At 32.1% G+C, this 16849-nt stretch overlaps 1 protein-coding gene across 2 annotated transcripts in view; it reads left to right on the forward strand.

Moving 5' to 3' along the window:
• Positions 1-16849, forward strand: part of LOC123680205 (CD63 antigen-like) — a 30610-nt gene that overhangs the window by 9322 nt on the left and 4439 nt on the right. For both annotated transcript variants that reach the window (XM_045617993.1, XM_045617992.1), the window contains exons 3-4: positions 14485-14679; positions 15822-16004. In XM_045617993.1, the coding sequence (XP_045473949.1) occupies positions 14485-14679; positions 15822-16004 (378 nt within the window). The remainder of the gene's footprint in view (positions 1-14484; positions 14680-15821; positions 16005-16849) is intronic.

A 16849-nucleotide genomic window follows, 5' to 3' on the forward strand; every position in this document is an offset into this window, starting at 1 on the left:
TTATTAACTATTCCCCCTAGTTGCTTTACTAGTATGGATCAATATCGGTTTATGCTACGAATTCAATTCTTTCTCCATACCGTAATTGGAACACCATTGAATCGATACTTGTGTAACAGTTATTGTTTATCTACCCAAGATTCTGTTGACAGAACGTTTGATAAAGGTAGTGTTGAATGTGTGCGTCAAAAGTGGGCACGGTACATTTTCAGAACAACAGGGTGTTAACAAGTTGATGAAAAAAATTTTGAGGTCATTCTTCCAAAAAGATAGATCTATCTTATCAAACATACTTATTGTCTAGCGGCAATTGGTTTGAATGTAACACCCTGTAGTTTGTTACATTTTTAGATTAATAAAAATGAGCTGTTTCCAAACGTGTTTGGTACTTGTGGTCTAGCAGACAGAATATGAAAGAAATTATTTCTTATTTTTATACATTTTTATTGATCTAAAAATGTAACAAACTACAGGGTGTTATATTCAAACCAATTGCCGCTAGACAATAAGTATTTTTGCTAATATTGTTAATTTAACTAATAAAGAATGTTACGCGTTACTTTATGAGTACACACAAAACTATTGTAGTTTTGTCCACCCTGTACCAATTGGAATCAACATGTGATACATTTTTGGAATCAGCTCAGCTAGAGTAAACCGAAAATTGAGACAAAATGGGGGTGTTTCATTTGAAAAAAATGACGGTGACGTCATAACTCGAAAGCAATTCACCCTGTATCTTAAATTATTATTTCAAAATACGGTAAATTAAAATAAAAAATCGACGTGTTTCAGGATTATTTCTTAAAATGGTATGTTCAGCTAAAAATGAATTTGTTCCATACTTTACGGACACAGTGTATATTCATAATGATATAGTAAAATTGTGGATTTGAGAATATGTCACAATTCGACGACGTGATCTAACCATGTTGGGGACATGTGAACATTGCGTATCCCCCCTCTATACAGGGTGTTTCCTAAACATGCGGCAAAAATTCAGGGGGTTGTTCCTTGGACTATTCTAAGAATATTTTGTCCTTTGATGATTTTTGAAAAACCTATTTGTTTCGAAGATATAGGGGAAACAAAATTTCAGATAATAACATTTTATTATGAAAAATTACATGAAAATTCAACTCAACCTACAAAAACTGTTGAAAATGACCACCTCTAGCCAGCATACAAGCATCCAATCTTCTCCTCATTGACTGCCGAACCCTTTCAAAAAAAAAAAAAAAGGTTTTTCAAAAATCATCCAAGGACAAAACATGCTTAAAATAGTCCAAGGAACAACCCCCTGAATTTTTGCCGCATGTTTAGGAAACACCCTGTATATCCGATGCCAAAGTAATTGCACTAAAATCTGGACTATCCTGTATAGTTGGAAAAACTGAAATTTCTATGAAATTATCTTAGATCCATTTCGACAAATCGGAATGCCAACACTTTATCCAAAGAAGCTGAAATTGCCGTTCATCCAAAAATATATACGAAAAAACAGGAAATTTCCCTTTGGGAATGCTCAATGCACATCCTCATTCTGGAAATGTTGAAATTTATATGGGACCATCTACGCTACGGCCAAATTATTTACCCACACCAAATCATATTGCAATTGGATAAGAACTGAAGAAGTTAAGGCTGTTAAAAAAGTTTGCGTACACATACCAACAGACAAATGCCCAAATGAAGTCAAAACGTTCAAATCGGCCTGAAATGAATTTTACCATCGGAATCGTTGAAATAGGAGAGCAAAAATTATTTTTATCCATAAATTGATTACAATGCTTCCTCTACCGTCGGTAGTAAAATAAAATCTGAGAGGTCGAATTCGGTGATTACTTCGAAATTCATATTGCAATCCTTCGAATCATTGTGTTCGGTAAAACCTACAGCTTGATGATCTTGAAATAAATCAACCTGGAACCCACTCATTATATACTTACCCAAATGTTCGTATACTTTGCATAAAAATCTGTATAATGATCATGATTGTTCAACATTATTACGAAATCGAAACTGTAATATGTATAGGTGAAATGGAAAGTTATAGTCAGCGATGTAGAAATCCATCGAACATTTCCTCAGATGGGTAACGTCTGCAAAACACGAAACATTCGAAAAAATGTGAATAGTTCAATAATTATACCTACTTAAGTTCTTGTCGAAACATATTCATTATGTTGAACGGAAGTTATACATACTAGTATTTAGTAGCTGATCATTTTGTTGATTAGGTCTTTACTCGATGGAACTTTTTATTATTAATCAATAAAATAATGATTAACCACAATTTCAACTATTTAAAATGAAGAAAAATATACAATTTGTTGTGGTACTTTGCTTCGACGTCTTTCACTACTAAAAATTCAGCACTGCACAGTAAATTGTTTTTGGTCTCTTTTTTCGATGATCTGAGATATTCTACGAGAAAATAATAAATCATTGTGTGAAATTTCAGGTTTTTTTTCGGTGATTTGCGTCAATCATTTTGATATCCGAGAGTTTGATTCAGAATTGATGATCATTATTTTTTTTATATTAGCTAGCCAAAAATTTTCAGCTATTTTTTCGAATACTTTTGGGATATTTTTCTTTCGATAATAATAGTGATAGAGTTGAATATCTCTCTTTCTGGAATATAGAATATTAAATGAGTACAGTTTATAATTGCTTCTGGTTAATATAATCAAAATTTTTTTCGTTAATAGTATTTTTTAGCAAAAAAGATATAATTTCAGATAAAGCTAACGAAATTCTTTTGAATAATTTTTACTGTGAATTAATTTTGAGATAATTTCTCACGAGTGAAAATATGAATTACGAAAAGATAAATTCGTACCCAAATATACCACTACAAAGATTTTTTTCCTGATTTGGAGTAACTATGTCATATGACTCAATGAAAAAACTGCACGATCTTTTTATAGCTGAGTAAAATTCCATCGCATCCACCTTGTGTTAGGATTTCAATGCCAAAAAAGAATTTTTGATCATACCTAATGTTTCATAAACTACAAGATATATCCTTTTCAAACCAGTACAGAATGACACGTAAAAGATTGAAAAAGCCAACGAAGTTTCATCATAAACCTTGGTGTGAGTGAATAACTCGTTTTCTTAGGATTATTTCGCAATTTGAGTTCATCGAACGGATATTTGACGAAAAAAGAAACCAACTTTTAACCGATATATTACTTTTTCGAAATTGTTCTATCTGAATAATTCTTAATCTCGTCAAGAACATGCTACACCTTCATACAAGTTTTATCATCAAGAAGATTAGATTTAGCAGGAAAATTAACGATGATAAAACAAATAGACTGAGGCGTGAATGATAAAACTTGAACGTTTTTCCTATAAATTACTTTAGTCGTTTATTGTTGGAAAAATATATTAAAATATCAGGAAAAACATAATTCACACGAATCGGTGGTATTTTCCGATTAAACTATACCTAGTGGTTCATAGTTTTATGCAGAATATAATTTGTTATCACATGAAGGTTGTTACTTTTTCAACGCTATAAAATGTTAGATTTCCTTTGCAAACCAGATAAGAAATGTTGCCACGTATTTTATCGTTAATCAAACAAGGGAATGGTTGTCGTAAAATGTTTGTATGAATTACGATACGCCTTTGAATTAATTGATCATTGAAGATCTCACCAGATTTCGATGTTTGAAAGACATATTGTAGCTTTTTCAAATGTCTTGGAATACTTCAAATTTCACTTTGTCGAGAAGATACCGTAAAATTAGTGAATAAAACCAAAATTTTCATCCAGGGTTATTTTCTCAAAATATTGATTACATTCTTGATTTGCTAATATCGATATAAGTTAGTTCATTTTTGGGATATATGTCATCAAATACTTTCTGTACTATCGCAAAGTAACTGTGGCGAATGTTGAGAGTACTTTTTGTGCATGTAATATATTACACTTTTCAATGTAACGGGTGTTTTTTTTCGAGGTATATAACTTTAAGTTGGCAATACTGTTCGAGATGGCGACCGATTTAACAGCTGTCAAGTGATTTATCCTCAGGTTGGTTTGGCAATTCATCATGAATAGACTCACGCCTGAACAACGCTTGCAAATAGTGCAATTTTATTTCAAAAATAATGGTTCTGTGCGGAATACGTATCGCGCACTACGTCCATTTTATTTTGTTTAGCGATGAAGCGCACTTCTGGTTGAATGGCTACGTCAACAAACAAAACTGCCGCATTTGGAGTGAAGCTAATCCTCAAGTGTATGTCGAAACACAGTTACATCCAGAAAAACTGACTGTTTGGTGCGCTTTATGGGCTGGTGGAATCATTGGTCCGCACTTTATGTACCAAAATAAAATGACAACAATCAAAAATGCACATGTTTACTACACAAGACAAAGACAAAATTTGCAGATACCACAGGTCAATACAACACTATTTCAACTGCATCCCTGAGGAGCTGAAGAACTTAAGGAATTTCAGACTTTTCTCCAAAAAACTAAAACAATTGATTATATCAAATAAAGACCTTTTCCAGATTACCTAAAAGACAAAAAACTAATGATAGATCTATGCTATTGTTGTTTGTTTTTTTCTCAAAGTTAAGTAATGTAATATGGTGAATTCTTTCACATGAAATATCTGAACCAACAAAATTGTACAAATCAGGCACAAAACAACTCGTCCAGGAGTTAGGTGCAATAAATTACCATTGAAAATTTATATTAACTCTGTAAATGTTGAAATCGTTCAATAAAATGTATTCTATTCTACTTCTTCGAAAACGATGATGGCCAGAACGTAACAGTCAATGGTGATCGGTATAGAGCCATGATTACTAACTTTTTCATTCCTGAATTGAACAACTATGATGTCCAGGAGCTGTGGTTCCAACAAGACGGCGCAACATGTCACACAGCTCGTGCCACAATCGAGTCATTGATAGATACGTTTGGTGACCGCCTAATTTCACGTTTTGGACCTGTGAATTGGCCTCCAAGATCTTGTGATTTAACACCGCTAGATTACTTTCTGTGGGGCTATGTAATGTCATAGGTCTATGCTGATAAGCCACAAACCCTTGACCATTTGGAAGACAACATTCGCCGTGTTATTGCCGATATACGGCCACAAATGTTGGAAAAAGTCATCGAAAATTGGACGTCCAGATTGGATTACATCCGAGCCAGCCGTGGCGGTCATATGCCAGAAATAATATTTAAAATGTAATGCCACAAGATTATCTTGCGGATAAATAAAATTCATGTCAATCGAATAATCCATCGTTTTTTTATTGCAATTTAAAGTTCTATAGCTCTAAAAAAACACCCTTTAGAATAGAAATAATGGAAGAAGACCAGTCTTCCAATCTTATCTTCATTGTTGTTATAACTGATTCAGTGAAATCTGAAATTAATTTTCATGCCAAAATCAATGGTTATGAATGTCTAAAATTAAATTACAGTTAGGAGGGTATGTATGGAAATAAACACAGGTGCCATATTTCAAATAGTAATGCGTTTCAGTGTGTAAACTATTCCTATTCAATCTTCATTATCAAAAACACATCGATACAGGTTCTCAAAACATCGAACGCGGTATTTTATTTTATTCTTAGAACATGAAGCGGTAGTTCTGGTTATTCCTATAAATTTGACCATGAAATATTCCTTCTCAAGGAATGAGTCATATAATGACCACAAATTGTTGTTATACGTAAGTGGTGTAGATGATCAACATTGGAAACTAAGGTGAATTTGTTTCATTTCATTGTAGGTATTGCTTGTTACTTATGAAATACAATGAGTTGATTCAGAAATATACATTTATTACGTTCATATAGTATATTTACTTTAGAAATGGCATGATGTAACAGATGGCGAATCAGATATGCCAACTGTGTACATTTTGAAAAGGTACACAAAATCGAGGGATATTCTAAAGTTTGTGCTATGTTGCCGATATACAGAGAGAATCATCTACTTCGTACTATCGAACATGCATTATGATTAATTAATGATAGCTATTAATTTAATATGACACAACATTCATTTACGCATAATTGCATCTAATAATGCTGAAGAAATAGGCATTTCATTGAAATAAATATAGCTGGGTGTTAATACATATTAACACTAAAAAACATTATTGAGCATAATAATTAATGAATAACAATAATGAGGATTATTTTGTTCAATTTGATCAATATACACTAAATGAATATTAATGAAGCTTGTTAGTATTGAGTTTTCTGTTATGAATATCATAGTCGTCTTTATAATGACGGCTGTGTACATATTATTGAGTTTTCATCTCATAATCATTAATAAACATTATTTATCAGAAAAAGTTTACTTATTCTGATTGTGCATATTTATTTCATTCTTAAAAAGGAATGACTTTGTTTGTTTTCGATTTAATTTTCATCTGTTCTACTCATTTTTATCAGTATTTATATAAAATATTGAATGAATCATAATAATTATTATTCCAGTATACAATGATACTTTCGGAATAGAATCTCAAAATTTGTTTTGTAAACAGTAAAAGGATCCTTTGATCGCTGAGTCATGCTATTGCTGTAATAAATTATTATATCTCATTTTGTTCCTTTCCAAATACACAGAAATAAGTACCTGGATGAGTTCAAAATAATAAACATTAATCATTTCTAGAAGAAGTCCAAAAAATATTCTTGAAAATTATTATTTTAAATTAATTCAAATTCAAATATTCATTTCTTCATTCTGAGTCTATATATCTGTCTATGTCTTTCATATTTTCGAAATTTCCCTTGTTATCCTTCAAAAAATTATCATGGGAGAGTTATCACTTCATCCTGTCATATTCGAATGGATAGTAGGATTTTTGTACAGAAATTTATGTAGGTATCCAATTTGTTTCGCTATTTGAAGAGATTTTTTGAACGTTACGATAAGAAATGATTATAGTGATATGGGAATTCCAGTTTATATGTGTTCATCGCTTGGTTTCGGGAAATGTTCATATATGACCTTTAATCTTTATGATTTTCGACAAAATATCATGTTAATTGTGCTTATCTAAACGACCGAAGTAAAGTTGTTGATGTCGGTACAATTTTTTATTCAATTTCTGGATGTGACACCTCCAAGTACCTATACATTTGACATTTGTATCTTCTCATAATAATGGATTTGGATCACTTGGATTGTTATTCGAAATATAATTGAAAATAACAACCAGTTACAAATATTACTGGCCCAAGTCATTGATAATAAATCACCGATTTCATTCTTGTTGAAGGATTTGTCTTTATCCTTCAATATCCTAGTTTGAATCCTGGGCAGCAGCTGATACATCAGCTGATACATATAATCGGAGCATATGTTGGTTGGATGTAGAGGTAAATTGCAGCTGCTAGCTGCCAATGTTGACATCACAAATCTTTTCATACCCCCTCGAAAAGAAAAACGTAAATTGCAAAGCAAAGCACTCTGACAAATTTTCGTTTTCGCTATTTTTATGGAAAGTTCGAAATTATTATTCTTCTGATCATTGCCAATAAACCAGATGCTATAGTCATCATTCATAAGTTTTCATATATTTCCTGATGATATTTTTTATCGCAGAACATTACAACTCGTTCAAAAATATCAAGAAGTTTGTTGTGGATGTTCAAAAATTGTTCAAAAATTCTTCACTTCGCCTGGTTAGGTTTAGGAAGAATAGCACTTTGTTATTGATAATTGAGTGCAAAAAATTTGTTTATTATTCGTTGTAGATAGGTATATAGATTTTATAATTGATTACATATACCAATTGGTTCTTTGGTTCATCAAATTACTATTATGGATATAATTCTTAGGAATGTCCAAGAAGAAAATTGAAAATCAATTCTGTTGCCGGAGTTCATTTGTACTCGATTACAATCGTCGAAACTATGGTAACGAAACTTTCCATGGGTATACTTACTTGAATGAAGAAACTATTATCATTTCCTGAAAACAACTCATTCATTAATCATCTATTCCTTCATAAAAAAAAAACCAGGTTCAAGTATATTTTCGTTTAGTTGTATTTCAAAATTACTTTTTGTGGTACGTTGCTCTAAAGAATTAAGTAGGTATACCAAGAACGTTGAAATTCTAATATGTTGTTTCCAAAAAAATTATTAGATTCGTGCTGCAATTTGTTTTTATATGTTCATGGAATATTGAAATTCAGACAATAACAAATGAAGCAAACTAGACTAGATATACATTGACTTGAGTGATTATCAAAAACTAATTTTGTTCAATCGAAGATGTTACGAGAAGTTTTAGAGATTTCGCATAGAGTAAGAGATGCAGATTATCCGAAGATGCTCTATTCGAACATAACATGCATCTACTAATAAAACTTATAAATTCATCAAATGAAACTTGATACCTTTCAATTCGCTTTGAGGCGAATTGAAACCTCCTCAATTCAAAAATAGCGAATATCCTCACAATGATCTTTTGGTTTCTCTTTCATCTACTTACAATTGCGACATGTGCAAAAACCATGAAATTGAAGCTTGCTTCTTCGTTTTTTTCCTTATGTTTCGTGCAGGAAATGATCTGTTTTCAACCGAAACAAATCGTTGGTTCCTTTTGTGGGAAATAATTCATTTGTATATAGCTACTTTTGTCTATCGAATCAAATAGTCGATGTGCAAACTCATAAGAAATTTTGTACATAGTACAAGAAATTCGTTTCTGGTATTTTCTCAAGGATTTACATATTATTTTATAAGTGAATTGAAAAAAAAATAATAAAATTCAACAATAATAATCTTTTTTTAAATAAAGGTCTGCTAGAAAACTATAATTGATTGAGAATACAGTTATTATCAAAATTTTAACTTTTAGAATTTTAATTTAGTGGACCATTCAAAAAATCAACTCCTATGAGTTTCGTTTCGATGATAACATGTCTTCATTAATTTTATTTTTATTAATCGAATTGTCAATTTACGCATAGATTCATGGAGACCATGGAGTATAACATTGAACTGATTTTATGAATGGAAATTATGTATCAGATTATTTTAGAACAATATTGTGGACATTGAACTATGTCAACCGTAAAATTGGATTTTGACTCCTTAGGTTTACTTTGTGCAACCGCACATTTTTGAACTGATTCTATTTCAATTTTCAAACAGTAAACAAAAACTGAAGGTTTTATAGAAAGTACAGAGTATTTATGTGAAACCAGGTACAAAAAGATACAAGTAGAAACCGAACATGTTTGACCGTTCTCCGTCTTCACCAAATTTTGGTTTTTTCTATACACTTCTTTTTCTATACTCTGTACTATTTATAAAACCTGTGATGTCTGAAGATGAACTTGAATGAAGTTCGAAACTGCGTGGTTATACTTTATAATCCTAAAATCGTCCATATCAATTTTTATTGATAGTAATAGCAGAGAAATTATAAGACTTGTTTTAATCAATATTGTGGATATAAAAAGATGAAGGGGTTTACTTTCCCATTATCCTTTTTAATGTAGGTCAGAAATAAATTAATTTTTTTCTCCGAGTAACTCTGTTTTATTACAATTCATTATTATCTACCTATATTGTCACATGGGAGGGTACATTAATCATTTGTAGACACGTCATCACACGTCATACATGACGGCGGTAACGTGCAACGATAAAATTTAAAATTTTCACAACATTCTATGAGTCATTTCATACAGAATACATGCGATGATGTCAAAGTTTTCGAGGTGACCTTGACACATTTTGCATTTTTGGTATACCTACTTTCGGTTTCTAGTGATGAATTGAGGAAAATATTTATGATTTTTCCTTGAAAATTCGACTTTACTCGTCAACATAATTAGAGTGCTACATGTACTCTAACTATCCCCTTACTTTTTAGAATATTTTCTCTAGAATTTGTTTTAGAAATAGGCTTCAATATCGGCAAGTACTTTCTTCTTAGAGCTACATTTAAAGTCAGAATAACACCTTTCAACCTTTGTTGTCGATGCACCAGAGTCTGAATAACACTTATCAAACCATTGCATTACTTACACAGTATTTTTCTCATAAGAAAACAGTGTTGTCTCAGAACGCGAAACTCGTTTTTATCCATTTTTCAAACAACAAATGTAACGTCATTTACATTGCCATTCCATTTCTGAATTCATATACAGTGTGTAACATTGAGAAAAGTGTAACTTTGGTCTATATCTTTGTTTTCGAACACCTTGTATATACAGTATATATGAAAATAATTTAAAATTGTGCTTGTGACTACCATATACACATCGCAGGAGAGGGGCTAGCATATTTTTTAATGTACTAGCTGCCCGACCGGCTCCGCAATGGTGGTGTCACTTCTTCTTTGTAATCTTCATGGGCGCCCGCAGGGGGGGGTCAGGGGGGGCCATGGCATCCCCTGAGATTTTGGATGCCTTATTTTTCAGCACAACACCCTCATATTACTTTCTCAATCCAAAGGGCAAGGAAAAAAGGAAAGTAATAGATTCACAACTATTTCCGGTTCTCAATGGAATTACATACTATACATATAATCCATAATCGGCAGAGGTATTTTTTGAATTGAAAACTTTTTTAGGCGCGTTGACCACTTCTTGGGTGAAGAAAATTCATGGAACCGAAAGCACTCCATGAGTGTCAATTTGTTTATAAATTCATCCTATACTATAAATAAAGGCCTTCATTATTATTATTATTATACACTGCGTCCGTAACCTTAACGGTTACGGAACAAAATTCATTTTTAGCTAAACAGACCATTTTAGGAAATAATCCTGAAACACGTCGATTTTTTATTTTAATTTACCGTATTTTAAAATAATAATCTAATATACAGGGTGAATTACTTTCGAGTAATGACGTCAGCGTAATTTTTTTTTAATGGAACACCCCCATTTTGTCTCAATTTTCCGATTACTCTGGCTGAGCAGATTCCAAAAATGTATCACATGTTGATTCCAATTGGTACAAGGTGGACAAAAATACAATAGTTTTGTGTGCTCAAAAAGTGACGCGTAACATTATTTATTAGTTAAATTAACAATATTATCAAAAATACGGCAATTGGTTTGAATATAACACCCTGTAGTTTGTTACATTTTTAAATTAATAAAAATGTATAAAAATAAGAAATAATTTCTTTCATATTCTGTCTGCTACACCACAAGTACCAAACATGTTTGGAAACAGCTCATTTTTATTAGTTTAAAAATTTAACAAACTACAGGGTGTTACATTTAAACCAATAAGCGCTAGACAATAAGTATTCTTGATAATATTGTTAATTTAACTAATATAGAATATTATGCGTTATTTTACGAAACTATTGTATTTTTGTCCACCCTGTACCAATTCTAGTGATCTTTTGAAATTCAGAGTAGACGCTGGTGATAAATATAAATACAGAAATAGAAAGAAACGGAATACTGATGTCGCCTACGACAATCATGGACGTCTTATCGTTTTTCAATAATTTTCATTTTGCCCCCCCTGAGAAAAATTTCTGCGGGCGCCCATGGTAATCTTCTTTTTCTCCTTTATCACTCGATTTCGAGAAACCTGAACAAAAATGTGTTCTATAATTTATTCCCACAATTAACAGAAAAATGTGTTCCTGAATGCTCCAGCATTATATAATTTTTAAAAGGAAATTATTTATTTTCTGTCAGGCAACCCAAAATACATCCTTCGAATTGTCAAATTATGCTTTATGGTTGTTCCCTCGATCGGAGGAAAGAGGAAAACCTTATTCCTTTTCCGTATGATTTCCTCCAAAATATTTTGTTGTATAAACCTTCTCATGACAGTAATGAATACAACAAAAAAAATAATGATGCCCTAACATAATATCCATAGATACAGTGTGATCCAACGAAAACTCAACACCTCGATTTTCCGGCTTCACAATGAAAATGTGGAAAATCACTCGGACCTTCAACTTACGAAGAATGTACCCCAAAATATATTTTTTACTCTATTTATTCACAGTACTATTCTGCTTGTTGAGCATGTATATTTCATATTGGAGAAATAAATCATACCTACTACTAAAAATGTTTCATAATGCAATATAAGAAAATTTCGTACCACAAACTTTCAAAATACAAGGTTATTGGCTGAACTCTTTGTTCCGATTTCGCAAATTTGGTGAAATTTGAGGAATTTATATTGGAGACAGAATATAGTAAATGATAATAATACATATTTGTATTTTGTGTCGAAATTTATTTGTTTACAATGTTTATTCAATTCCACAGGAAAGAATACTATTTCATATTCGTTCATTGTTTTAGAACAGGTACTCGACAATCAGATTTCCCAAAAAACATGAATATGTACGTTTATCTCGAAATAACATGTTAATATCATTATCTGAAATTTCCGCTTTCGATATACCTTGATAAGTAATCAGTAATATCAAATTTTCATGAGAAATCTAAAAATGAATCAGTCTGGAAATTCTACTCAAGATTCATAATTAACCAAATAAGCTGATTGATTATGAAAGATGATATCGTCGAACGGGCTTCATTCATGATAAGACCGATACGAATACACATACACAAAATTCTGACTTGTGATTTCTTGCAAAATGATCACAAGATATTCCTCGCCGTCATATTTCTCTACGCCCATGATTTAATTCATTGAGGTCATCGTTATAAAATACCTGCAAACCATATTTATATGAATCATATCGCAAGTTCCCCTAGAAACTAGGCACACAACATATTCTGCTGTACTTCATCTTATTCATCATGATAATAGAAATTAAAGTTTGAATTATAATTGGATAGTGATATCACTTTTAAAAATAGACGAACTTTAATTCGGTGAGATTCTATTCACTGCATTGTCAAGGTCAGCCTTACAAGTTCGGGAGGAGATAATATCATAATACAAATGGATTTTTTTTTCGTACTGAAGATCGATGGACGCGATTTAATGGGATTCGAAAATATATTAAAGGAGATTTCCTTATCGAAGAAATATTTCGATTTTTTGTATTCAAAACTATTCAAGAATAATTACATGAAACGCGCTAGAGATATTAGTTGATTATAATTTTATAAGGAGAAATTAATTAAATAAATTCAACAATGAACTTCTAGAAAACTATACATGATAAACTCCAACATAAGTACGATATAAATACAATCTTTTTCATTTTGAAGTCCTTATAGATTTGGATTTCAATCTAAAATTTGACTACAATGATTACATACCAGGAAATAGTAAACTAATGTGTAAAATTTACACTACATTAGCTCGTACGCTATAATGTGAATGTACTAACAAGCAATTATCTAACCCACATTTTAAATTAGTAATGTGCTTCACTTGTCTCGGAGTTAAACACGTATCCGAAATAATGTTGTTTATTGACATTGTAGGATACATCATTGAAGTGTCCTTCATCATTTTGGCCCTTTATGGCAAAAAAGAATCATTTTTGTTTACCTATGCTCTATGACTACGAAACATAAGCCTAGATCAATTACCTTCGTTTACTTTCCGTTAAATACTTTCCTCATAAATTAGACAAATCTTGGATACTTGATAGCTTTTTCTAAAATACAGTCAGATGATATTTATGGAACCGGAGTCACTTTAAAACTGCTTTCAAAGGCGACTTTTCGATAAGTGCTCTTTACCAAAAAGCAGCCTTTTCGCATGGATTAAGGATCTGACCCTAACTCAGTATTCAAAAAATCAAGACAGAATAATTTCGAACACGTATACTAGTATCACTCTTTCCTCAAAGCGATGTTGTAAGGGAAATTGTTCAAATTGTGAGCAGCTGCTTCAAGCTGCTCACAAGCAAACAAACGCCGTTCAACATTTCTCAGTTGCTCGTACGGCACCCGATTTCCTTGTTTCTGAATCAATCCCATGACTTTCAGGCGTTTTGAAATGGCTACAGCTATATATTGCAAAACGGCGGAAGCAAAATTGTTCACCTAATATCTATTGCATCAAGACGCATCTTTGCGAATACTCTTTATAAACTAGGATGTTGTACATAAAGGTTCAAATAACAGGTTACGGGCCATCTTACCTCTTCCAAAAAATTCAAACCATGTTGCTGACAGTAGATTAAAATTCTTGAAATTGAATATATAGAAAACTGTGGTCTTGCTGTGTACTCATATCATATATTAAATGTTCTCAGTATTGACAAAATGAAGATATTCCCTACGTTTTCTATAACTCTATGTTGATTAATGCTGTCAGAACTGATATAAAAGATCTGTGTATCCAAGTTCCGGGGAGTTTCATCTCTTGAATCTGAAGTCAGCTTGTATGCACGAGCATTTAGATCTGTGCCACAAATCAACAAATAACCATTATCAGATAATCAAATTTTTTGGCCAAAGAGGCTCTCAATGATAATTTTTTTTTCACCTGTGCCTTTTGCTATCTTATTTAAAGATCTTACTTATATTATGTTTCTTCAATTTCAGCTTGCTGGTCTTGCACTCATAATCATCGGAGTAGTTTTCAAATTCAACTATTTGAATAAAGTATCCACCGATGGTGTACCGACAGAGTTTGGTATAGCACCAGTTTTGACAATTATTGTAGGAGCCGTTGTATTCATCACAGCCTTCTTCGGATGCTGCGGAGCTATAAAGGAGAGCACATGCATGCTTACGACGGTAAGAAAATCTAACGTACTTAAATCAGGTAATCAAAACTGCTTTGTAGTTTTAATAGCGAATCATCAGTAGTGGTACTCTGCAAAATTGATCACCTTCACATCCATGACATATCAGACTGGAGAAATTCGAAGTTATCATTCGGATAATTAAATTGTCTATGATTCAATTAATGCTTGATTGCCAAATTTTGTTTTTTTCTCGATTTTAATATAAGCGGAAATGTTAAGGAATATTTGAAAATATATTCCTATTTATAAACAATCCTATTCACAAAAAGGCCTTCTTCTCAATTCTACTTACTTTGTGAGGCCACGCATTACAATGTTAACAAGAAAATGGTCAGAAATTGTCTTTATATCCTTTAATTTTGAAAAACAGTTGCCGATTTTTTTGGGAAAATTATTTTTCCAAAATAACTTTCCATTTATATGTTCGACAGTTTTTCTTTTTTCTTTCATATTTGTATAGTCCGTGAAAAATACTATCATATTGTTGGTTCACTTTTGAATTTTGTTCAAAATCCAGTGACTCGCTTACGTGTACATACACTTTACATCTCTACACTGATATTGAACCTTTTTTGAGGATTGAGCACACCATGTTGGAATTTTCCTGCAAAACTTTTTCAACATCCTGCTCGTGAATGATCTTTGATCTTCTAGCTAGAGCATACTTCCTATAATTCAGAACGTCATATTCCAATGTGGTTCTTATTATTAGATCGCATTTGATCTTTGTTGTGAAGTTGAAATATTCAATTAACTTTTTTAATCCTATTGCTTTTGATCTAATTCTCAATTGAATCACCATTCACAATTGAAAGACAAAATTATGTGGAAGTAAATGACTAGGAATATAAAACAATACTAGTATAACAAAACGTTTTGGTGACAACATAGTTTAATTATATAGGTGATAAGTTATTGTAAGAATGAAAAATTTAAAGTTGAAATATGTTATATAACTTCAAATTATTGTATGCTACAATCAAATAGGAGTGCATAAAAGTATTTATAGAAATCATAATTTTGAAAACGTCTTATAAATACAAAAAATACATATATGAAATATAAGAAATTTATTGAAACTTCATTCTTCATTCAATGTTGGTATGTTGTCTAATGTGACTTTATTTTCAGTATGCTGTCATTCTATTGTCGATCTTCATCGTTCAAGTAGCCATTGGTGTGTTCACTTTCCTTCAAGTAAAGGATAGCAATGACTACAAAAATGAATTGAGGAAAGGATTAGATAAAGCTTTCGCCCGGTATGACCAGAACAACAAAGAAGCCATGGAAGCAGTGGATGCCACTCAACATTTCGTGAGTATATTTGAATTCATCATAATTATATCTTCAACTAGGTGATAACATTTTATTCTATTTTCTACAATTCCAGCTCAATTTAATAAGTTATTCATAATAATTGTTGACAGTTATTGATACAAAGGGTGTTTTTTTTTAGAGCTATAGAACTTTAAATTGCAATAAAACAACAAGGGATAATTCGATTGACATGAATTTTATTTATCCGCAAGATAATCTTGTGGCATTACATTTTAAATATGATTTCTGGCATATGACAGCCACGGCTGTCTCGGATGTAGTCCAATCTGGACGTCAATTTTCGATGACTTTTTCCAACATTTGTGGCCGTATATCGGCAATAACACGGCGAATGTTGTCTTCCAAATGGTCAAGGGTTTGTGGCTTATCCGCATAGACCAATGACTTTACATAGCCCCACAGAAAGTAGTCTAGCGGTGTTAAATCACAAGATCTTGGAGGCCAATTCACAGGTCCAAAACGTGAAATTAGGCGGTCACCAAACGTGTTTTTCAATAAATCGATTGTGGCACGAGCTGTGTGACATGTTGCGCCGTCTTGTTGGAACCACAGTTTTTCAGGATGTAACGGTGTTTCGACATACACTTGAGGATTAGCTTCACTCCAAATGCGGCAGTTTTGTTTGTGGACGTAGTCATTCAACCAGAAGTGCGCTTCATCGCTAAACAAAATAAAATGGACATAGTGCGCGATACGTATTCCGCACAGAACCATTATATTCGAAATAAAATTGCACTATTTGCAAGCGTTGTTCAGGCTTGAGTCTATTCATGATGAATTGCCAAACCAAACTGAGAATAAATCACTTGACAGCTGTTGAA

Source organism: Harmonia axyridis, chromosome 5, assembly GCF_914767665.1.
Source record: "Harmonia axyridis chromosome 5, icHarAxyr1.1, whole genome shotgun sequence".
Classification (NCBI taxonomy): domain Eukaryota; kingdom Metazoa; phylum Arthropoda; class Insecta; order Coleoptera; family Coccinellidae; genus Harmonia; species Harmonia axyridis.